Raw genomic sequence first — 25,129 nt, 5'->3', positions numbered from 1 at the left:
GGAACCGGTTAATGGTCTATGTTCCAGGAGGGTACCAAAGTTTAAAAACGGAGCCCTTTCTTGAACTCTGCAAAGATTGCACAAAGTATAATGTCATTATGCCCGCATTTGTTTTTGTCCAACCACCATGATAGATAAAATCACCTCCACACTGAGAGACCAGTAGCTTCTTTTTTTTTTCCCTACTCCTTCTTCTTTTTTCTTTTTTTTTTTTTTTGATCTGCTATTTCTTTTCTGGCACTGTAAATCCTCTCCTGCATTTCATCTTTTCATGAGTGGTGGCACATAAACTTAATACAATAAGTATTTGCTGTTAAATGATGTCACATTCATAAGGAAAATCCCTTTCTAAATTGTACAGCAGGGTTGAGGATGTGGGTTGTGCCCACATTTTTTCTGCCAGTTGCAAACATCATGTTTCTTGAAGAGAGGTCATTCTGAAAAAAAAAATAATTTTTTTTCTAATGCATTTGGTCACCAGGTGGTAATCATTTCTGTTTGTGCGGCTAGCCAAGAATTTAAGTCTGATGGAGAAATGCTGACAAGTAGTACAAAGGTTGCTATGAAATCATACATTAGGCAGGTTGTGGGAAAAATATCTAGTATGTCATATTGCTTCTTCAAGTGATACTTGATGAATACACTGTAGCACAGTTTCTGTGTTTTTATATTGTTAAAACAAGCATGTCGTGTGTCAGTACTTAACCATTTTGTGTGGTGACGCCATAATGTGGTGAATCACTACATAATAGGTGTTTGTCTGCTTTTTCAAGCTATTTTTTATTACTCAGTTATACAGATATTATGGAAAATTGTTCTACAGTGTATTGGGAATTGCTTTTTTTGTGACACTGTTATTATTGTGGCTAACCTGTCATTCCTGTATTGTATCAATAGTTATTCTGGGATCCACCTCCAAAACTAATGAATAAAGTATTTCTACACTAGAGGGAATAGGCTTAAAGGATTTAAGGCTTTATGTGGCTTGAGAACTAAATTGAGGCTACAAAACATTTTATTTAAAAGAAACCACAGCTTGCTTCGCTTTTGTGACATGAAGATCAGGGGCATTATTTGGCCCTTTGACATTTTCACATAATTTACGACAAAATTATTCTAACGCTTGTGACGGTTTCTGTTGGTTTCAAAGAGTCGTTAAATGTTACAGAGAGAAAGAAAATTGGTACTTTATCTTCAACTCAGTTCTGACAGTGATGGGCATGTTCATCTAGGACCGCTGTGTGATTTCTACGCTTTATGCAGAGAGCTGCTTTTGCATGAACTCAACCTTTCTTTTTTTTATTTCAGTGCAGACTCGCTTCCCACTTTCTGCAAATAGCAACAGCAAACTGTCACTGCCATTCACCGAATAATAGTTGTAGGAGGCCCTGCCTTTCAATTTATTCATGCCCAATTTTGCTTTCTGACTATTGTTGATGGCAGATTTCAATGAGAATAGGCTGCTTTTGACAGTGCTCTGTACCTGATATCGCAGGACTTGTGCCATCTGCACCCATCTTATGCCGGTATTAACTATTGCATTGCCTTGCTATTTTACATATGGCCTCTGACTGAGATGCTTCTAGCTGTTGTACAAGAAATGCATTTGGCATTTTAGACCAAGCGCATTCTTTTAATATTGTACAACAGTGTTTCGATAACTTGGCTCACCACAAGTTACTACATTGTTAGTCTGTTTTTTTTGTTGTTGTTTATTTTCTAAATTTATTATTATATTTTATTTATTATTTCTATATTACTAGTTGTGCCCTTTGGCCATCAAACTGATGTCACTGGTCACAGTTTTATTCCTGTATTAACACAGATGCTAAAAGTGTAAATGTGAGGCTACTTAGTCTTTTGGTGAAGTGATTCTTCCATATTCCGTGCTTTACAAGAAATATCCACTTCAGGCCTGATAAAATATGTTGCCTTTGTGTTTGCCAGTGAACCTACAGTCATAACTTTATAGCTTTCATCTATAAAGTTTTATGTCAGAGACCTAGCATTAACAATGAGTCTTTCTTCTCATGTTTTTTAGAGATCAGGTCTGGCGGGAGAGGTCCTAAGGACGGACCCGTGAGGCAGCTGCCCTTGTACGACACACCATACGAGCCAGCTGAGAACGGTGGCGACTCAGACCCTGACCGATTGCGCTGCCCCAGAGAAAGCAGACTACCCCAGGATGATGAGCGACCCCCTGAGGAGTACGACCAGCCCTGGGAGTGGAAGAAGGAGAGGATTTCCAAAGCCTTTGCAGGTAGGACTGACTGACTGAATTATTATGACCACTGAAGGAGAATATAAACCTCACTGTAACTTACGGCACAGAGAGAAGTAAGTGAAATAAATCTTGAAAGTACTACAAAGAAGGCTTTTGAACAAGAGATGCATAATGCACTTTTACTCTGAAAACATTATTTCTACCTTTTTAGTAAGCATCTTTAAAAAGGGGGAAAAAAACGAACAGAATTTCATTTCGATCTGTTTCGCAGTCTTTGTTCTAATGTCAAATGCTCAGAGACTGAATCTAACTAACGGCTCAACTGTCAAGCTTTTAACACAGCGTAATCTGAACCTGTTTCTCTTTACTAACCCAGACGTCTGTTTTTCCAGCGCTAACAAATTTGATTATGGCTTCTGTCAGGTTATGAGGCTCCCGCTGCTGCTGCTGCTGCCTTTACCTTTCTGTTTAAGCTTTTTCATTTTTCCCCCTCTCCTCTGCACCTGCTACTTTCATTTTGCAGGTGTCCAGACCACTGTTTACTGTTTTCATCCAGCTCCTGCCTGTTTAAACTAAGTTGATACCTACGCTGCTCAGGGAGGCATGATTGGTTGCGCAGGTGCATGTAGGTCCAGGTAGTCACTGTGGTTTTAAGAGCTTCAGCATGGCTAAAACAGCCATAACATCAAACAGGGCTGTTCCTGGAAAGATATGCCGTCAGAATATAAATATGCACCCCAAATTTCAAAAAAAAAAAAAGTATTTTAACCTTTTTCAAGAAAATCAGCAGTCCTTGACTATTTTCAATCGCCCCATTTTTCTCTTTATATATATATATATATATTTTTTCTTTTTCATCCTTGAACAGCTCTGCTTTGTTATGACTGCATTAGCTACGAGGGCTCTGTAAATGGCACTGGATCAGATCCCTGCGGAAGAAAGGACTCCAAATCCCTCACAGGTACCAATGGAGGCGGGACTGGGGATTGTCTCCTTTTTTTTTCTTCTTTTTTTTTCTTTTTTTTTGTATATTCTTTTTAGAGCTTTGAAACTGATGCCTGAACCTCTGGGTTGCCACTTACTTTCTGAAAATGCTATTTAAAATTGATATTACAAGCTTGTTTTACAGTGTATTAGCGATGTCACGATTTGATTAACATTTGAATCCTAAGTGCTGTTTTCTCAAAATGAACCCAGCGGTCACCTACTGAAAAACGCCTTGGAAAATGTTGCTAATTAGAATGACATTATCAGTATGCTACTTGCACAATCCCCCAGAGCTTGAAGTGGACTAAAAAAAAAAGGCAAAGGCATGGTAGAAGTACTTCAGATTAGTCTTTCAGCAGGCGGACAATTTTAGCAAGTGCAGTAGCACTGCTTAAAAGAAGAGGCAATGGGGTGAAGGGCGCAGGGGTGGAAGTGAAGCAAACTGTGTTTACTCGTCCGCCCTTTGCAGTGTTAATTATTCTTTTTCCATGACAAGAATAGTGCTGTTTGGCTTTCTGTGGAAATGATCATTATACAAACAGAAAATATGGCAAAGTGGTCTCTGATGCACAGCAAAATAAAAACAACACGCATGCATTATTAAAACCACGCATGGCCTCAAGGCTCATTTTGGTGTATAGTTGAGGGGGGGGGGAACAAGTGGCAAAGCTTGTAATTTGGTTTTTCGACATGCAAAAGTAATTGCGCGGTATAGCACCATAAATCAAAACTCACTGTGATGCAAAGTACAAAAATAATTAACATTTTTGTAATTAAATTTCTTTATAGTTTAATTATTTCTACAAATGTCTCTATTTTATGTGTCCTTTATTTTTCCCTTTGTGCTCTGAAATCACAGATGAAGTGCACTGCAATAAAGTAAAACGGTTACAATACAGAAGATGAAAGAGACATTAATCCCTTGTGGTGTTGTGCTGTTAATGGGTTGTTTCAACGGACTTCACACAGTCACGCAGTTGAAGGGAATTATGCCATAAATATCATTTACATGCACAGCTACGTTTTAATATCCAACAATAAAGCATGTAATTAATGCCACATCTCCAACCCACTTTCATCACAATTGTTGAATCTAATTTGGATGTAATGCCTTGAAGAGCCAGTCAGAGCTAGTGACTATTTCAAAACAGATCCATCCCAAATCGCTGGAATAGCACACTTTTCTATTTGTGTAGATTATTTGTAATGTTATTAATGAGGGAGAAGGTCTGCTCCCTCATTTTTACGTACGTGTAAAGTCTTATGTGGCATTGCAAAGGAAACAAACTCATGAATCTCATTTGCTGGAGAAGAGTCTCATAAGAGTATTTAGTGCATACCTGCAGGTAATGAGAGTACTGGTCTGTACCAATCAATGGTGCTTACAGATAGCATAAGTTCTTGAAATAAATGAGAAAATTATCTTTGTCCACTGAGAGGTTTTTGGCTAGTTTTGAAGATTTCCACAGATAGATAGCATTCAGCTAAATGTATCTGACTGTGGCAGGAGTTGTGATTTAAGGGATTCATTGGCTCATGTTAGGCAGAGTGTAGTGAGACTCTGTAGGCAAATGTATAAAATAAATTTGTCAGTCTGTTCATTCGTCATCCTTCCATGTTTCCTTTACTTTCTGTTTCCTGTTTACTTCTGTGTACCCTCGGCCCCGAGGTTTTCATAGGAGTCGCGTTCTTTTGCCTGTGCTAGTGATTAGTTAAATAGGGGATGCTGCATTCTTAATCACTTTCCTTCTCTCCCTCATTATTTTTCTGTCAAGCAGCACTCAGGAGAGTTTGTTTTTTACACTGTTTACCAACACATCCCTCTTTCAACTCCCCCCTCTTACAGAGAGTGTCCCTCTTTTGATGATGATTAATTCAATTTCCAGTGCATGTCAAAGTATATTGGTTTGGAATCGAAGAGATAAGTCTTTAAGTTGTCTTTCAAGGAAAGCTGCAGTGTAAAAAGTACTTTGATTTATTACTGGATTGTGTTCTGTTTTATGTTTAATTCAAGCCGAAATAATTCCCCACCATTTGAACGACAGAAAAGGGAAGAAAGGAAAAAAAGAAGAAAGACATCTCTAGGACAAGCCTTGTCAGCATGGGCTCGTTGCTTTCGCAGGTGTCAGTGCAGACCAGCCTTGGATCCTGACATCAAGGGGCTTAGAGAAAGTTTCATACCTTTCAAGCTTGGAGTTTGTGTGCTTGCACCCATGTCTCTGATCTTTGCAACAAGCTTACCTGCGACTTCAGGACATTATACATTGCTTCAGTGTTTAAGTCCATATGTGAGCCAATTGCTTAGCAGTTATCCCCATTTAATCCCTTATGCTTTATTGCACCAGTGTCGATTATATTTTTGATCCATTCGTTTTCTCATTGCCAGGAAATCTGTGGCATAAATGAGTCACAGATCCAATACGGAATTGTCCTACATCCTTAGTCAAGGCAGGGTTACTCGGGCGGTCCTGTAATTTTAGATCATGAACTTTCTGTGCGTTAGAGCTTGAGAAGCCTAAACGCCTTTTTTTGTAATCTACCAAACCTAGTTGTAGTTCAAGTGATTGTTAGATTTTCAGAACCACTAACCATTTTGCAGAAAACTCTATACAAAAGAGTATAGCCTTTGGTTTGTGATGTTTTGACAGAAAAAAACAAAGGTCCAAATTAAAAACTAAGCATACATGAACATGTAAAACAAAAACCTTGGCTTAATTTTTATCATAAGCTTTATAAATATTACCCAAACCACCAATTTAAAGAAGTAACTATATTTTCCAAGCTTTCCATTGTAAATTTTTATCAGATTTTGTAAGACTAAATCTGATTTAAGTTTATTTTATGCAGAATATGACAACATTTTTATTTGTTTTATATATAGATTTGTAATTGTTTGACTGTTCATGTTCAGATCTCCCTAATTTCCATTGTGGTGATGCTGCCATGCTTCCAGATCTCAGCAGTTAAGTAAATACGTTATCAGGCTGCGGTAAGTTGTGATCCGAGCCTTTCTGTGCTCAGATAGCCTGTTTTTTAAAATAGGAGTAATTATAGCTTAGTGGGCTTTTTAGGTTTCCAGAGGGCACTTCTCCTCAGCAACATTTCTATAGTTGCTGAAGCACTTTACGCCTGTGTAATATAAATGATTAATGATATTGTTCACCATTTAGATTTAGAAGCGGTTTGCTGAACCCATCAAAACCTTCACAGTTCATATTCCCACAATTATGTGGGAAATGAAAATGTCGCCAAACAAAGTATTAGCACGTAATGAAAAAAGATGAACAACCTTGCTAAATTGTGCAGTAGGTGTTTCAAAAATAAAGAAAAAAAACAATTAAATAAGTACCAAGTGCCGCCTACGCCCTCCCACAGTGGTATAACACGGTAATGCAATCTGTATAAAAGACTATTTGTCTTCATTAATGCTGGGGAGGCAAAGCAGAGTAATGCTCCTTGCTGCAGCCCCCTTTTCCTCAGCTGTCCCTATCACAGCCTGCCTGCACGCCTGTTCACAACACTTGGTCTAGTGTTATTATTCACTGTTGGACTATCTCCTGACAGGTATGCAATGGAATGTAAATCCTCTGCCTTGTTAGGGGGTTGGGAGGCTGTGTACTTGCGGTTTAGTTAATCACTCATCCTCACTGTCCCTCCGCACCCCAGCGCCACACCATACTCAGCTGCCGAACACAGGTACTCGACACAATCTCTATCCTTCCTCCCTGGATGCTGAGTAAGTGATGGATGAGTCTGGAGGTGAGGTGTGACGAAGAGGCATTAGAATTTGACTATATATGAAGCGTTAGTATATGAGGCCCGTGTAGGGTGTGTCCATATGTCTATCATCCTGTACATTTTGGCTCTGCATGTAGTATCCTCCCTCTCGCAGCCAGACGTGGACACGTCGCCATTGGAAATCCGAGCGTTGTCTCAGCAGGAGTGGGACTAAGAGCCACTGTTACCTAATCTCCTTGCCCTGTTACCTGCTACTAACTCCTTTCACTTGACTCCTGGCCTGCAGGGTACCATGCATTTAACACTGGAGATCAGAGGCAGTGTAGTCGCTTAGCCCCTCAGGTCTTGGGAAACTTTATGGTTTTTTAATGAATCTTCATGGGCTTAACGACCTAGAAATCTGAGATCTGATTCTAATGTTCTAAAATAAATAATTGATTCAGTTACAGTCCTACCGTGGTGTCTTGCAACAGGGTTAAAGCCAGCTGTTTTGTGGGTGTCGGGGTTCTGTTTCTCTGTGCTTGGCTGATCCGATATCCCCCACCGCTGCCTGTCACTCTGCAGCGCTGTCTCGTCCTGCTGGCCTCTGCTGCAACACCCTGCTGATAACCTTCCTGTCAGCCCTCTTTCATGAGCCTCAAATGTGTCCCACCGTTCTCTACGGAGCGCTGCTGCCATGGGTCTTATCTTCACTCACACACATTGGCCACACACAACAGCACTGTAAACCTCCCGCTATAAGTGTAGAAGCAGCGTTTTGCCAGAAAGCCCCCATGGAAGCTCCTGCTGGCCAGCTGTCAGTAACCCATCTTTCCCTTCTCTCTATATGGAAGAGCATGGAAAAAAAGCCTTGCTGTCATCTTTTAACCATCACCCATTTTCTGTGTCACTTTCATTTTTAATACAAACGCAGGTCCTTTCAAAAGAAAGCCGAACTATGTAATGTGATGGATACAGTATACGGGAAAAATTATGAAGTGGCATTTCAGTTCCCCTGGAGCATTACACAGTTGTTATCTGTAATGATTTGAGTGCAGATGGAACAAACACGTCTTCGGAAGAGGCTGGTTTTGTGTTTCGAGCTCTTCCGCTCATAATGTACATAAACATCACAATACTCCAGCTTGTTTTGAATATGCATGCAATTAGCCAGCCAAATTAAGCAGAACTAAATTAAACGGCATTGGTGGAAAACAAGCATAGCTGGTGATTTATGGTGCTGCACTGTTTACAGTGATGAAGTGCCATGGGCTAATGAAAAGCCCGGGTAAACAAATACCTGGCTTTGAGAGGGGAAAAAATAAAAAAAGAACGGCTCCTGGAAGAACAAAGGAAAGGAAAGCGCATACCCCTATCCATTATTTTTTATTCTTTTTATTTACTACACTGTCAACACAAACACAAAACAAAGTGCATATCCAAAGGGAGGAGGACAATGGGAGGGACATGAGTGATGAGTTTTCTTTTCAAATTTTTAACATGGCCACTTTTGAGCGACAGCTGCTTCGCAAGTTCCAGGCAGGCAATAACCTGCTTTTTGTGTCAACAGGAGGAGGTGTGTACTAATATTGAATGAGGATTATCCAGGTGAGGAAGATTAGACGACAAAAACGATCGGCTGTATTCACATGAACGTTCAGAATTATTAATTGGGCTCTGCATTATTTCTCTTTTCATTTAGAAAGGTGCTGTGCAAATATGACTCAGATTATTAACACATATAACTAACCTAACCTACAAAATACACAGTATTTATGTCATACTGAGCATGATTTACATTTTCTACTTGATATGCGTGTGCGGTCTCTGATGCAGTTAACCTGTACACAGAGTACAATTTACCACCCACAGACCCAATAATGGGTCTAAATCTACATTAGCTGTAAAAAGGTATGTATTGATAGAGGGCAGTGTGATAGAGCCAGTGTGGGCAGTGTGATCTGTGAAAATGTGGGTTGCAGTGTGTTAAGCCTTCAGGTCCATGTGTAAATCACCTGAACTGCTGTTGTCACCTCGGTGCTGAATATGAATTTGTCCCTGCAGTGTAAAGATGCACTCATCTGTGCAGCAGCGTGGCATCTAAAGTCAGTGACAACCTTAGGAGTAACAATACCTTAAAATGCTTCACAAGGTGAGGCACCCAGGTTTAAAAAAACGCACACAAACACACCCAAAACCCTGACTATTGAATCAGTTTTCCTTAATTTTCACAGTGCTAAATGCTATTATTCAGCTGTGCAACCAAGTGAGTCTGAGCCACGCTCGCTGAAATCATCTCCTCGTCCCCACACTGAGGCTGCAGAGTGGAGGCAGCCTTCTGCTCCCCAAACAATTACACGCTAATCTGCAATGTGAAATGAGTATTAGGCTTTTAATCTCATAGGAAGAGAGTCCCCTACTTCACCCCAAAGTAGAGGAAGTTATATTATCTAGCAGAGTTTTTGACCTTCTGTATCCACTCCTCTAGCCTACACCTCTCCCATCAGGACAGACAGCAAGCAGCTCCTCCTTCCAGCCACCTTTCTCTAGATTAGCCCCCTGACACCCCAGGCCCGGCTATTTAATTGCTTGTCGGATTGAATATTCTCCAGTCTCCCCTTCATCTAGCTTGCTGATATTGCTTCTCATTAACATGTCCTGTACCACCACCATGGTTCAATTCCTTTCAGGGAGGAAGACAGGTTCATAACATTATGTTCATCCTCCTACTAAAAAGTAGTCTGTGCACCAGCGTTAATAATATATCTGATTTACATCAACCCATCTATTTGCCTGTTGTTTGTCCATGTTTGAACTATTCTGTCACTCCCTTTATTGGACAGATGACCAAATATTTGCTGTATATCAGTCACAATGAGGGTTGCAGATGTTTGGGGTTTTTCTGATTGGAGAATAGGACCCATCTGAGAGCCTTTCTTTCCATTGTTGTTCCGTACTTTAAACTTAACGTACTCATCAAATGCATTTGGTTTTGATGAAGGAGATAAGAGGATGAAGGATGACATGTATTTAATAGGATGACGTGTTTTGTTTTTTGTTTTTTGCTTTAGCTTATAAGACCTTAAAAGAAACCGTTAATAGTTATGATGCCCTTGGATTTGTGTTGAAGGGCAAACATGCCAAAAGTAGCTGTACATTAAAATTCCTTTCTTTTACAGTACTTTCATAACTGGAATAAAGTCTCCAGCACCATGGACAGTGACCTTAGAATTTGCTCAATCGCTGTGACTTGGATGGCACAAAGATGTCTTTTGAGACCTCTGCAAAATCTAAGCACAAATAACACAACCACCCGAGGAACATGCAGTCGTTCACCAAAGCTATTACCCATGGATTGCATTTATTTATTAGCCTTGGCTCGATCACTGGCTTTCTCTTGTATGAAGAAAAACATTCCCCTTTCTGTCTCATTCATTAATTATCCTTGGCTGTTTAAAAAGTGGCCCTGTGCTGGAAACAGATGTGCTGCTGCATGAGTGCTCAATTACCCTGGTAAAGCCCCAGCTGCATGAGGCATACATTATTTAAGGGGCAAAGCCAGGGTAGCGTCCATTGCCTTCATGGATTACTCTTAGGTACTTTTTAGCTACAGATATTGTCTACACTCTGACTTGGCTTAATATAGAGGCCTGGGGTCTTTGTCATCAAACACAGCACCAACAGTTACAGTAGAGTGTATGCAGCTGTGCTGTTTTCACTGATCATCTAGTTTGGTTTAAGGCAGCTTTATATTTTATAGTTTGCTCATTAAAAGTACAGTATTATTGCTTGGGCCTGAATGTTATTTAAGGATATTATGCACTGTATCATGCATTAGAGCTTGAACAATTCGGCCTTAAGAACTTCTTGTTGCATCTATCTAGTGTATCTCTCCCAAGGTGAGACTGTATTTATTGGCTGAATCTGAGTGCATTATTGAATTTGATTATTGAAAACTTTCACATTCCTTTTGTTACCTTCAGGGCCTCTCAGCAATCTGAGTATCCAGCTCTGCATCAGAGTGGAAGCGGATATAAAATCCAGCCCTACTTTTAGAACTAACGTTCCTTCCTTTCCAGTCCTCTTGTATTCCTTCCTTTTCTAGCCCACAGCTGCTGCTGCTGCTGAATTTTGGATCACAGTATAAACCAGCTCTCCTGCTCTTATCCACAGTATTTTTCAATTACCCCTTTTACCTTTTGTCTTATTCTTCTGTTTTCTGTCATTACTTCCCTTTCCTAACTCACTTCCTTTCTTTATGATTCTTGTTGCTATCATCTCCTTGCCTCCATCTCTCCTCTGGTGACACTTGCAGTAGAGATTAAAGTGATCAAGGACCTACCATGGCCCCCTCCTGTCGGCCAGCTCAACACCAGCCCTCCCCCAGTGGAGGAGCTTGAGTCTCCTTCCCAGACAGCTCAGCCCTCGCCAGGACAGACGAGCTGTGACCAGCACCACCATGGTGGGTGTTGGTGTTCATTGTCCAGCATCCTTTCCATCAGTTACCCTGGCACTCCAATCCATCTTCCCATTCCCTGTTGGCATGTTTGTCCGTCCATCCGTCCATCCATTCATCTGTTCGTCCATCCATCCATCCATCCATCCATCTGTCTTTAATTAATGAAGGCATGGTGTATTACATAGCATACAGCTCAGTATTTTAGTTCTACTGAACATTTAAAAAACATTACTAGCCAAGCATATGCAGCTACCAAAACATAGGTAGGGTTAGTCTGCTACTGCAATGTATGATTATGTTTGTCCCAAATTTTCTGGTCACTGATGGCGTACTGAAAGAGTTACCATATGTGAGAAGTACTGAAAAATCTGACTATAGGTATTAGCTCTGTAATGACTGCTCTTTTCCATCTGGATTACATGTGGCAGAAAATTACCATCTCTTTTGCAGGTTTTAGGCTGAAGCCTCATTAGTTTTAATTGTGCCGAACTGCCTTCTGCATGCATAATTGCCATTCGCTGTGACCCCCATTTCCTCTTGTCAACATACTCGTAACCATCCCAGATGTCCCTCTGGCCTGCTGTTCTCTACAAGTGGCTTACACGAATTAGGAAATCAAACTCATTGGAGACGAATTCAGTTCTTGACTTATTGCCATATTTACCTTTTTCATTGCATGCAGTGGACAAGTAATTGACCCGTTTTTAACTGAGAGAGCCATTAGTTTATTTTTGTGGCTCTCTCACACACTTGCCCTCTGTCTGCTGTCATTATCCAGAGAAAAGAAGGACATGTAGCAGAACTAATTTCAGGAATGGGATTTCCCCTGACAGAGTGGAAAGACTTAGTGAGGCCATGTAAGAGGACACCAATGTGTGTTGTAGGCGAGGACAGGGCGAGGAGTTGATTTATGCCCGTAAATCCATGAGAAAGGTTCTGGTTCCTTCGGTGAAGTGAGTGGGTTTAAGATCGGCGTCCAGCTGTAAAGTGATCCCCTCTCTGTCTCAGCCGGTATAGCCCTAGTCTACATCTTTAGGGGTCAAAGGTCCAAATGGTAGACTTGGGGAGGGGGGATTGATGGCCTCCATAACCCTTGTGAATACAGTTGCAATGCACTCGCTTGACCTCAGCATATAGGCAGACATTCAGTCACACATCAAGACATTAGTCATCTGTTACATGAGTCAGCCAGACTAGAGAGCTGGATAGGGTAATTTGTTTAGTCCTTAGATATATAAAATCATTACCAAAATTCAAATGCAGATTGACAGAACAAATAATACATCTACACATTATGCCAAGGCACTTTTTTCTGGATGTGATACAGAGATTCCTATCTTTTTTCTTTTTTAACATGAATTACTTATATGTACTTTGAAGCATTTATCTTACCTCATTTTTCTTTTAATCTAAGAAACCAAAGTAATTAAAAGGTATCCAGTTTTAATTTTAAATACATTCCCCAGCTGACACTTGGTAGGGTCACTCCTTTGTCTTGGAAAACCTAATTTGGAATTTCCTTTTGAAATTTATTTAAAAGAAGGGAGCATATTCCTAGATGGTTGACTCATCAGAGATAAAGCTTATAGCTTCAAACAGCCACAGTGGGGCTCTAAAATATAGTATTATAAAAGCCATCCAGCAATTATTTTAGTTCCTGGTGCATATAATTAATATCGGCGTAAAAGTTTAACCCTATTTTTAGTGAGCACTGCATTCTAATAAGCTGGAAACCTGTTAATCATTTCACAAGTCCTAGCTGGAAAACTTAATTTTCACCTCACAATGCAGCAGCCAGTGAAACACTTTGCCCCTCAGACTAGTCATCCTTTATAATAGGAGTATCATTAGTAAATGAGAATTAATTAGCCGGCTTAATTAGAGAAATCTGTGCACAGGGGGAAGAGGAGACAGTAGTAGTTAAATTGTGCTGAGTCTTCAGTGACAGATGTCACTACACTTTTGTGGTTTTTATTTTTTGATTCCCTTCGTTTTTATTTTGATTACTGTGACTTCTACTTTGTAGTGTTTTTTATGTTGTTAGATAGTGACATTATTATGTACTGTGCTGACCTGTGCCTTGCTCTGCAGCACTATATTATATAGCAGTGCTTTATCTCATGGTTTGTAATCGTGGAATGTCCTTTTGACATTTCTTTTTAATCTGTGCCTTAGCCAATCAGCTCACTCTGTCATGCACTCTTTCCCCATCCTCTTATGTGTGTGTTGGGGGGGGGTGCGTGTTATTTGCTTTTCTTTTTTTTTATAGTTGTCTCTAAAGGAAGCTGTGTGTCTGAAGGGGACAGGTCTTTCAGCCATCTGTCACCATCTGACTGACAGTTCAATCTGATACACAAATTCCATTCGCAGTGCTTTACAAGCAGCAATTCTGATAACATACACAGCTGCCCATGTGCCTTTACGTGTTTATTTCAAGAGACGTGTTTTAACGTGTGTGTGTGCGCGTGTGTGTGGAGGTTTTCACCCTCTCGTCCCTCTTAAGCTTCCTCTTACGGCTTTTGTTCCCCCGTGGGCCAATCCTCTCGTCAATCTCCTGTCGTCCATGTTTCGAACTGTGTGCTCTGGAGAATGAGAGAGGGGAATTGGTTTGCCTCACTCCCACTGATTTTCTGCCTTAAAACATAACTCTACATCAGTTTCCGACTGGTGATGGTGAGGCGCCCAGCTAACAAAGCAGACATGAGTCCATTCACTCTTGAGCAGATAAAAATGATGGCTTTTGTTTAGTTTGGGGGGCTCTTTCTTCAGGGTAATACTCTCCTTGTAGAGCACTGCACTCTGCCTGCAGTGAAGCCTCCACTTTGACAAGAAAGGTTGACGGGGTGAGCTGCACTAAGAATAGCCACTCAACCCACCCTTTCTTGGTAGCGGAGAGGGAAAAAAAAACAGTTTAATCACGATCAAATAAATCACTGATTGTTGTGTCTGGGTAAGAGGAGGGATAGGTGTGAGAAAGGGAAGAATGGGAAATGTGAAGAGCTGAGGTCAGGCACATGGGTGAATGGACTATGTAGGGAAAAGCCAAGATTGCATCCTGTATCCTTAACCCACGATACCTGATACCTGTTCCAGCCTCTTATGGTTGCGTCACTAATCAGTGAAGAGATGGTAATATTATGTTCACAGTCAATTCTCAATATGGAAGTGCAAGTAGACGGTTTAAGGGTTTTGTTATAGCAGTAGGTGTAATTGGCGACAGTCTGCCCTGCAGTGGGACCATCAGAGATAACAGATCAAAACACTCCTTTTTTCCTGTGGAGTCATTCCTCCACAGTCCATTTTCCCCTATCTTTTTCTACCACTGAGAGGCAAGAGAGCTCGGGGAAAAAGTCAGAGTTAGAATGATGGGGCAAGAGTGATAGAAGAGAAGGTAAAGGGCAGAAGAAGGTTGGACACATGCAAACAGAGAGAAATCGAAAGCAAAGGACGGGGAGCAATTGGCTCCATCTTCATGTTGTGATCTGTCAGCATTGACAGGGGCTGAATGGAGCAAACATGCATCTTCCATGTCCCCTTGGTCAGTTTCCATGGAAACGCCATTTCTCACCTTTACACATATACAATATATTCATCTGACTTGGATCAAATTCCCAGTATTCAGCAGGTAATTTAAATGGACTCTATGATATAAAATAATGTAGACACAACACGGGATCATAATGTGAATTACTATATTAGGAGCGACAGACCTCAAGGACATGGATCAGCAACTTGTATTCTTCCAAGGGTTAGACCTAGAATTTACCCAGCTGTCATGCAACAGTAAAATTTTGCTGTCATTTTACCACCCCGCTGTCGGCCTTTAATGAACAAATGTGCAGAGGCAAAGATAACAGCCGGAATGATTTGAAATAATCATTTTCATGAGTTTATGTTTGGGGAATCGCATCATTAAGCCAAAGGCCAACGAGTTCAACCGCAAGTAGAGTGTGGAGGTTAAGGGGAGCCCCTAGTGGTCAGACCTGAAACAGCTGTAATCTGTCAAAAAAAAGCACTGCTTGCCATGGCATCATGGTATGTCATAGAAAGTATTCGAAAAAGAAAAAGTATTCAGCTCCTTTATTTTAGCAGAAAGGACTACAACTGCACTACTGTAAAAATACTTCATTACAAGCTTCTCTTCCGATATCCCGAGTTAATAAGCAGTATTTCACTGTTAATTGAAGTGGCACTTCTTTTAATTACTATAATTAAAATACTTGTTTTAATTGATGGTAATTAAACATTGAATAACTTTACACATGACAGCAACCACTAACCAGATTTTTTTGAATGGTAACACTCTTTATCATTTAATTGCATTTTATAAGCTGATCATGTGGTTTGTTTTTGTTGTTGTTGTTTTTTTAAATGAAATATCTGGAAAAAGAGCAGGCTCTATAGAAAAACATGTATCGGTTGTAGCTGAAATGTCATAGAGGTGAGCAATAAAGTGGCACAACATCTAAATACTCAAGTAAACTACTTGTAGTAAGTAGTGTTGAATTGATTTAAACTGTCAGCCCTTCCACTCAGCGTGATACAGAGGCACTTGGCAAGCTCACAATCTGTAAAGTGTAATGCTATCCTCTGACTGGAATGCAGAGTCTAGACAGATGTAGACGTGTTGTTAAGATCACACTGCCTGTCTCTGTGTACAGTGTCTGCCATGTTCTGCCTGGTAATTAAACACTAGATGCAAGGATGGCCATTAGTGACAGAGAGCAGCAAAGATTGATGTTGCCTAGTAGATGTGAGTTTCATACCACATTAACCACTTCCATCAAAAAAACAAAAACAGCTATCTGTTGGTCTTGAGCCATGTAGAAGCAGGCGACAATAACCAGGAAAAGCTTGTCATACGGTTGATGTAGGAAGCCGCCCCTCTGTTATTGCTTGAGAAGCGTGTCAGTAGCTTTAAATAGTTTTTGTGGGGGGGTTTTCAGAAGCTTTAGGTGTTATGACATGAAGCACAGTGATGGATTAATGAGGAAAAATGTCTCAGACATAGAGCTGCCTGTGACACATGATAATTACTCCTACATCCACTGTCCAGCCTTTTATTCCTTTAGCTTGTGCAACTCTTTCCCACAAGTGTAAATTCACATTTAATTTGTCCTTGAGAGCATTATCTTCTGTTTGCTGATTGGCTGTGAAGTTGCCCCGTGACCCCTGGCATTTCATGTGTGCGCATAGGTCACTTTAAGCCCCCAAACACCATCAAACACTTCCCTGTGAGGCTGCCAAGAGAGCTTGTCATGTCCACAGTTGACCATGAGAGTTTGAAAAGCTAGTTCAATGTTTAACTTGCAGAACCTGGGTGTTGGAGTTGGGCGTGCACTTAAGTGTGTGCACATTTGCGTGTACTTCAAGAGTGAAAATGCTCAGCCATACAGTAGTATCTCTGGGATTATTTACAGGCGCATGAGCTTGTTTTGGAGGAAGGTTGCGTGTGTGTATTTTGCCTAACTGGAATGTGTACACGGGCAAGCTAGATTGATTTATGTCTCTTTCATCATGTGTACATGTCCTTCAGTAGGATGAGTTAAACAGAGCGGCTCTGTGTGTGCGCGTGTGTGAAAGTTGGTAAAAGCACAGCGTGGATTTTGGTTCTCACACTTTGCAGTAGTCTAGTTTAATTGATGCATGTGACACCGTGGATGTTGTAACTTGTAAGCACAATTTGTTTTTCCAAGTGACCTTAATCTGAAGTAGCTCAATGGTGTTTACAGGTGTTTGTCTTTATTAAGCGCCATTTTGAACCATCAAATCTGTCCTTCCAGAATGAAATCTTTTCAGCTGTATTTTCTCTTATTACAGTCCAGTTTGATGGTGTGGAGAAGTCTCGAATGTCGCCCACCAAGGAGGGGAAAACTCGGCCGCTGCAGCGACATTCCAGTGGCTGTCTGGTCAACACCAAAATGACTTCACTGGACCACTGCAGCTCCTCTCTCGGGGAACGTATCGATCCCACCATGCCGCTGGAAAGCCAGTTGTGAGTCAAATCGTGGTTTTTCTTTAGCAGCTTTGACTCTTTCTTACTTAACATTCCTTTGTTCCTCCTCCTTTCTCATCCCTGTTTCCTGTTGTTTGCTGTAGCTGGTACCATGGAGCCATCAGCCGAACAGATGCAGAGTCTCTGCTTAGGCTCTGTAAAGAGGCCAGCTATCTTGTGAGAAACAGCGAGACCAGCAAGAACGACTACTCCCTCTCCCTCAAGTAAGAACTCTGCGCTCATCTCCTAAATGACCATCCACAAACAGTATAATCAGATGCACAGTTTCGGTTGGCAGCCTTGGTGAAAATGTGATTCCAAACACTCAGGGCCGTTTTGCCTGTTGTGACAACTTGTGTCAGTGATTTGTACACGGAACACACACTCACAAAACAGTGTGACCTATCATAGTAGCTACACTTACTTAGTGGCAGAGTACACACAGTGGACTAGTGTAACATCATTCCCTGTCGAGGTGCGGACATACCTGCTGACTCTTCCGTTTCTGTATGGTAATAGCTTTCACCCTTCAGACCTCTATCCCCCACCTGCTGTACACCTTGCCCGTGGCTCGTCCTCCACCTCCGCTCAGTAACCCCTCTGACAGAATCTGCTCCTCGAATTGCTGATGTACCCACATCTTGGCTAATGGTGCACTTTCATCGTTGACCTCCTGATCCTTGCCGCGTCCAGCAGAGGGTTCGAAAAAAAGCTACTCTGAAATGTTACGTGTAGCCTGACAGTTGGAAGAGGTTACTTTAGCCTGAAGTCCTACAGTGCAGTCCCATCGCTTTGATAGGAATGTGGAGTTTTGCTGGATTTGTTTTGACGATCGTTGCTACCAGGTGTCACGGCTACGGCGTCAGAAACATAATCAGAAATATGAAACGGCCTGAAAGTCTTCCAAAACCAACAGTGTTTAACCGGCTTCGATATCTGTTAACAAATAGTCTTGTCAAACTGACTTCATATATGCTCCATTAACCATTGCAGGCAAGGTTCAGTCCCATGACATTTAGAAAAATCTCTGCAACTATGTGGGAGCCATCAGATGAAATAAAACTGTAGTATGTAGAGACACATTGATTAGCCTTTGTTCTTTGAGTGGAGTCAGCCTGCTGGAGGCTTATATAACTTGGAAGACAAAGATAATAATTCTGCTTGCTGCTCCTCCAATTCTCTTGACAGTACCGTAGTCGACTGCCTGTGTAACTCCCTGTCTCATTGGCTGATCATCTGTATGACTGCTTCTTGTTCTGCCTTGCTGACTGAAAAGAAGACGCACTGTTAGGATGCTGACTTAGTACACTGGCTTTTGGATGACTGCAAACAGCAGGAGAAAAATATTTGTCTGAATATGTAACAATTGTCCCAAATGTTGTCATTTTGAATTAAATGCATTGTGTCATAAATGCATGCTTAAAGCTAAGCACTATAAAAAGACAAACAGATATGTTAACAGTTAATGCACAGATGTTTTTTGCATAGTCATTGTAGAAGACTGGTACACAAAACAGTCTAATATGAAGTTACTGGGAAAGTAAAACTAAAAGAATTTTTTGGAGTTAGGAATATGTAATAATGTCAGTTTAAGCAACAAAAATAACTTGTTTAGTACTCAAAAGACACATATTGATGTTTGTAAAGTGCAAACCTGAATATGTGATCTAGAAAAGTAAATTATTCTGCTTTTCTTTTAACAAAATGGTAAAGATAACAAGTGAATATTTTTGCTGCGGGATGATGATGATGATATGCAGAGTAATGATGAAGACAGTGAGTTTGACGAAAGCTCCTCTAATAAGCAAAAGCCCCATTTTGAAATATGAAAATGTAGTGTATAATTTGTGCCAGGCTTGAGAGTATTAATCCATCCATCTCTCTCGTATGTTTAAAAAGAGACTGGCCGTCTAATGCCATTGGGGTTACCTCCGGTAATGAAATAGCTGATTGTTAGATTTTCTGAGTGAGGGAGAAGGGAGGCTGGGGAATGAGGAAGGCCTGGAGCCATGAAACTTATTTAGCTTTTTTTTTTTCTATACTGAACACAGCCAGGCCACGATAAGAGCAATGGTCAGTAAAGTTGTATTTAATGATGAGAGGTTAAAACATGTTTTAACCTTCTAGTTCAGTAATGGTCTCATTCCACTAATCCACATTTAAAGGATGTTCAGATGGACCTTTATAATAATGGCCTGTACTATCAGAGAACAGTTTGGAAAGTGTTTTCGTGAGGTCGGATCCTTCTGCTCCCCTGACACTGTGCTTTTCTGATGGTTACTCTTTTAAGAGATAAAACGTTGACTAGCTTCTGTGACACATTTAATAGCTGTTTGTCAGTCTGAAAACAAGGAGAGGAGAAAGGCCATGCCGATGAGGTCATTACTGTTGATGCAGAATTTTTTACTCGTCTCGACTTAGTGAGAACTATAGAATAAGGTGTCTCGAGCACTTTAGGAATACCTTTTCACTGTCTGTTAGAGCGTTTCGCTCCAGGGCCTACTTTCAAGGTTTTTTGGAACCTTAAGTAGAATGAGGTTTATGTTGCCTGGGGAATAGCTGTGGTCTGCCAATAGCACTGGAAATCAGTGGTTTCCCCCTGTTATTCCACACCCTGTTGAGGGAGCTCACTTTAACCATATGGGATCTTAAAGTTGTAAGCAACCAAACATCTTAGGAGTTTAACCTTCTTATTTTTGTATTGATAGATAACAGCAGATTGTTCATAATTTCTGTGTAACTGTGTGTCAGCACATTTGGGTTATAGAATCTTGTGCCCTTGATGTAAACCAGCTGAAACCTAGAAAACGATCATCATGCTCATTTGTGGAAATGGCAGGTCCCTACAAATATGAGTTCAGCCTCCTCACTCAAGCCCGTCTCCCCTGCTGCCACAGAAAATGAGTGGAAACCCAAGGTGAAGATCCGACATGTCTGAGGTTACTGAAAAATGTATGAGGCCGCGAGGGTGCCACATATGTGTATTGCATTATTGATAAAGACAGACGTCACTGAGACCTCCTGCCTCAAGAGTCCTCTGGCCTTACGGAAAGCATTTTGCCCACACTTTGCCCTCCTAAACCCCTTTTTATGTTCACCTGTCCCCACCTGCTCCTCTTCTTTATTCTCAGTGGAGAGAACCATATTTTTTTTTTGGTATTTGAGTTGTATTAAAGCCTTCACAGGGCTCTCAGAGCACAGTGTCATTTCGTTTTTCGCGTCACAAGAGAGCTCTGCAGAGCCTGTTTCCACTGGTTGAGGAGGAGAAATGTATCCCAAAGACTGTTTGATGCCAGAGCCCAAATGGGGGTAACTTAGCAACTTACCGGTGTGTTCTTTCAATTGGCTGCTATTGCTGCAACACCTCCAAAGAACTATTTTTGAACATTTTTAGATGCAAAATGTCAGCTTCATATTATGTGACACGTAATAGACGAATGACTGCATAGAGCACAAATATTAGCCTGACCTTTCTCAGCCGAAGAACAAAACTATGCCAAGAGTTGTTTGTATGTTTATTTGTCTGCCACTTCACCCACTTACCTTAGCGTCGATAACGTACAGAATGGTATCATCCCAGGGAGGTTTAGTGTATGCTAATATAAAATCATGAGTACATACGACATCCGATGCCCAGAAAGGCTTAAAAAGGTCAGCCCTTTTGCTATGGTTCACTATCTTGTTGGCATATGACTTTGCTTTTTCTGCTGTCTTAGATTCATAACAGAGAGTATCAATCATGAAGCCATCCAATATATGGAAGGTGAAGATAAGCTGTGATTGCTGTCAGGCTGTTCCTGCTCTGAGTGGTACTCGGTTTAAATCAAAGTCATAAACCTCAATAAACAAGACAGCACACCTCCCCACTCAGATTAATCCTGATTAGACAAATATAAGTTCACGAAATCCGCATAATAATGGAGAGGTGGCACTCGTGTGTATTTCAGTTTAATGGCTTAGAAATCCTGCAGCTTTTTACTTCAGTTCTTACACATAAAAAGCTCAGAACTAGCTTTGAAATATTTTGGATATTTATACTAATAATGTAAATCATAATAACCCCAAAACATCCACTTCTTTTATCAGTTAAAATAAAGAATAAATGTACTTTTATTCTTGATCAGTGTCCCTAAATTGAACCTGTGTGTATATATATATATATTGTATTTTTTTTTTGTTTTTCCTTTCATCTTACTGCTATCTTTGTTCTGGGTTTTCTCTGTGCATCAGAGAGAACATATCCACCGGCATCATACACGCAATTAGGAGATAAGTAAAGAATGGCCTGATGCTTCAGGTGCCTAAAGCCAAGTTGTCACTCCTGTTCATCAAAGATAATGGGCATAACTACAAAAATATGCATATATTTACTGTGGAAAAACATAAATTTATATGGCAGCCTCATCAACAGCCTTGACAGCCCACTGCTCCTGTCTGTTGTGGTTAGAATATCTCCATACTCTATATACTAACCCTGCATTTTCACAGTTTTCACAAGAGCCCTGCTCGGTATAAACTTTGAAGCACAAAATGGAATAGTGTAGATTATACTGACTGGCCTCATAAGTAAATACCTTTACAGCTGTTATCCTTGCTTGATAGGTTAGTGAAAAATAGGAGCTTTATTACTACATGTGGTTAACATATTATCCCCTCTTAACTTTTGCACGAGAGTTTATTTTTCAAAAAGTAAATGTTAGGCAGGTGCTGGTGCACTTTATTTTTGAGGACAGGTTATAATGTCAATGAACTGTGCCTAAAGCAATCATAACCTGCTGGAGGCATTAGCTGCTGATTGAAAAAGCTGTTATGCTAATGTAGTCTGTAAAGTCAAATTACTAAAAGAGAATATTTACAAAACAGGCTACAGTGAACATTAGTTTTGTGTCACTTACTCACTAAAGCTTACTGTTGCATCTCTTCCCAAGTGGGGAAAAAAAAAAGTAATTTTCTATTTTAAAGCAGAAGATTACTGGCAAGCTGTAAAATGTATTGATCGAAGGCTCCTTGGAACACACTGGGAGCTTTTAATTTGCTGTGCATTTATTGCTGTAGCTTAAGTGATTTATCCGGGGGGTTCATTAGCCTCATCCTTATGCACTGCATGTGAAACCCAGCACCTTAAGCAACCTGCCTTTTAGTCCCCTCCCCTGACACCTCCAAAGTTATCAGAGGTAATCCAGCTTTCAGAGCGCTGTCACATACTGTGGGGAACAACTACTGGAGGAGTAAATGAGGGGAAGCTGAAAAAAGAGGACATCTGTTGGGACTCCCATAGATTGATGCTTTTGACATACTTGTTGTCTCTTGTGAGCGTTTTTTAAGGCATGCTTGTGGTGTGACTCCAGGAATGGCAATATCAGTCTGCTTGCTAATCGGTCAATACGTTGCTTTGATCCATACTGATATCTCTCAACTACAGTATTTAGAACATCTAAAAATTGGCTTGACTGGCAACAACATCAGATTGACATTTGTGGTTTTGAGTGAAATGTCTTTACGTCAGCTGAATGGACTGTCATGAAATCCCTTTTTGGGTGAATGACAGAGCCTGAAGCAAGGAAAGGCCTCTTTGCTCCCGAAATATAGGGAGGAGGGACAAAACAAATTATTTTTTCAAAGATTTTTTGTGTCAGAGCATGATAAAAATAATCTGGTTTTGTCTTGTAAAGATCAGAATTTTGTTTTGAGCTTTATCTGTCTTCCTCTGTCTCCAGGAGTAGCCAGGGCTTCATGCACATGAAGCTGTCACGGACCAAGGAGAACAAGTACATCCTGGGCCAGAACAGCTGCCCTTTCGACAGCGTGCCTGAGATCATCCATTTCTACTCCAGCCGCAAGCTGCCCATCAAGGGTGCTGAACATATGTCCCTGCTCTACCCTGTAGCCATCAGGACACTATAGTGCTCCAGGTCTCTTGCAGGCATCTGCTTTGCAGTACTTTGGGCCAACCTGTGGCTCGCTGTTTCCTGTCCCTCTGGAAAGAGCCCACTAGGCTCACGGGAAGATGAACAGTGGCATCCTAAACTGCTGATCTTGACTCACCTCACTGGCCAACAGATTCCAGACCTGTTTGAAGGCCCTCTGCTTACTATCTCATACATACAGACTCAGATTTGCAGAAGTTTTTTTATTATTTTATTTTATTTTATGTTATTTTATTTTATTTTATTTATGATAGACATCTGCTTAATAGATCAGACTGACTATCTACAGAACATCATTTCACTGACTGTTGAGCTGATTACCCATAGCACTTAAGACGTAAAGAAAAAGAAAGGTACAACTTAACGTTTGTCACTGGGATTTACCTTTTAGCATAAACTGTTGTACCCTGTGTCCTGTGAGTACACAAAATGACGATTATATATGAAATGTTTGAGTATCTCACTCGGTTAGGCTCTGTTGCTACTGTAATCATATTCCAAAGGGGATTTGAAGATTATAAGACCTCTGTAAGGGAAGCAACATTTATGATGCATGTCGAGCGATATTGTTCACGTGTGCCTCATACAGTGGCCGGGATATTAAATAAACTGGCTGTGTATGAATGGAGCGTCCCCAGCTGCGTGGAAACAACAAGCCTGTGAGCTGTGCAGACTGATCTCTCTATCTTGTCATAGTGCATGTTGTCTGCTATCCATCATTGAGTGGGTGTATCACACCAGTGACAGTGTAAGTACCGTGGTGTTGAGACAGGCAGGAGAGCATGATGGATGGGTCAACCCATCTGACACAGTACATTTGGCTGAGGCTAAAGACCAGAGCCTGTCCAAATGGACCAAATTATCCCCACTACCCCTGCTTAGAATGGCTTTGCATCGGGAGAATGAAATATGCTTGTATTGTCTACCTCAGAAAATCAATTTCATTCGCCCATGTGCAGATCAATAGGTACAATGGGATTGCAGACATCGATCTGCTCTCTCTTCGACATTCCCAATTCCCTTAAAGAATGCATCATTAGTTTTAGGAATATGCTTTTTTTTATACAATTAATCTGAGATTTGTTTTATGAAAACACAAGCAGTTTTTTGTTTTTGTTTTTTCAGATCAGCAACTGTATGTATAGTCACTATTATAATACTGTGCAACGTCAGTAAGAAATGTTTGGTTAATGCCTTATAAAATGCATGGGTCAAATCAGTCCGCTAGATCAGTTGATTTCTAATTCTGCTTTTAACAATTGTTCTGTGACTGTAATTTATTCTGGGGTGATTATTACTGATGTGTTACTCCTTTGTGATTGGCCCCTTGCCCCCCCCCCCCCCCCCCCCCAACCCCCACCCTCATCGTTCTGTGCCAACGTGATCGTGTTTCATGGGACTACTCCAGCCTCTTTTGCTGTGGTGCTTCAGCATTTTTGTTGTTTCCAGTTCTGCTAAGTGCAAGTTTGCCTCGGTGGCCTCACTCCGGGACACGAGTCACCGCGTCTCCTGTCCAACAGGATTGTCAAACCTCGTGTGAGAGACGATTGCATACCCGTCCGCACACACATCGATCACAGTCCACCGTGTCCAAACCAGATAATCACCTACCTTCAACCTGTCATGCTTCCACTTTTCATTAAAATCTCCAGATGTCTATACTATGTGTAAGCGTGAGTATGCATGTGTCCAACAGGTCTGTGTGTGCAGTATTTGTATGCACATGAGAATGTGTGCACACACTCAGAATTGCAGTTGTTTTCTTCTTATTATTATTTTTTTAACCCTGCTGGCCCCTGGTGACAGGTACAGCTCAAACC

The 25,129-nt window shown here is 40.9% G+C and overlaps 1 protein-coding gene across 5 annotated transcripts in view; it reads left to right on the top strand.

Moving 5' to 3' along the window:
- zgc:158464 (uncharacterized protein LOC791139 homolog) overlaps window positions 1–24,630 on the top strand; it is an 87,643-nt gene extending 63,013 nt beyond the window's left edge. The window contains exons 3-7 of one of the 5 annotated variants that reach the window (XM_063478537.1): window positions 2,042–2,260; window positions 11,247–11,390; window positions 17,208–17,382; window positions 17,487–17,606; window positions 23,100–24,630. In XM_063478537.1, the coding sequence (XP_063334607.1) occupies window positions 2,042–2,260; window positions 11,247–11,390; window positions 17,208–17,382; window positions 17,487–17,606; window positions 23,100–23,286 (845 nt within the window). In that variant the 3' untranslated portion in view covers window positions 23,287–24,630. Of the gene's footprint in view, window positions 1–2,041; window positions 2,261–3,092; window positions 3,186–11,243; window positions 11,391–17,207; window positions 17,387–17,486; window positions 17,607–23,099 lie in introns of those variants that run through there. The other 4 variants (XM_063478529.1, XM_063478547.1, XM_063478556.1 and 1 more) reach the window with 4 other exon arrangements.
- Window positions 24,631–25,129: the final 499 nt, after the last annotated feature.

This window comes from Pelmatolapia mariae, linkage group LG1 (genome assembly GCF_036321145.2).
Source record: "Pelmatolapia mariae isolate MD_Pm_ZW linkage group LG1, Pm_UMD_F_2, whole genome shotgun sequence".
Taxonomy (NCBI): Eukaryota; Metazoa; Chordata; class Actinopteri; order Cichliformes; family Cichlidae; genus Pelmatolapia; species Pelmatolapia mariae.
The sequence above is the reverse complement of the archived record's forward strand: the minus strand, read 5'-3'. Positions and strand labels throughout refer to the sequence as shown.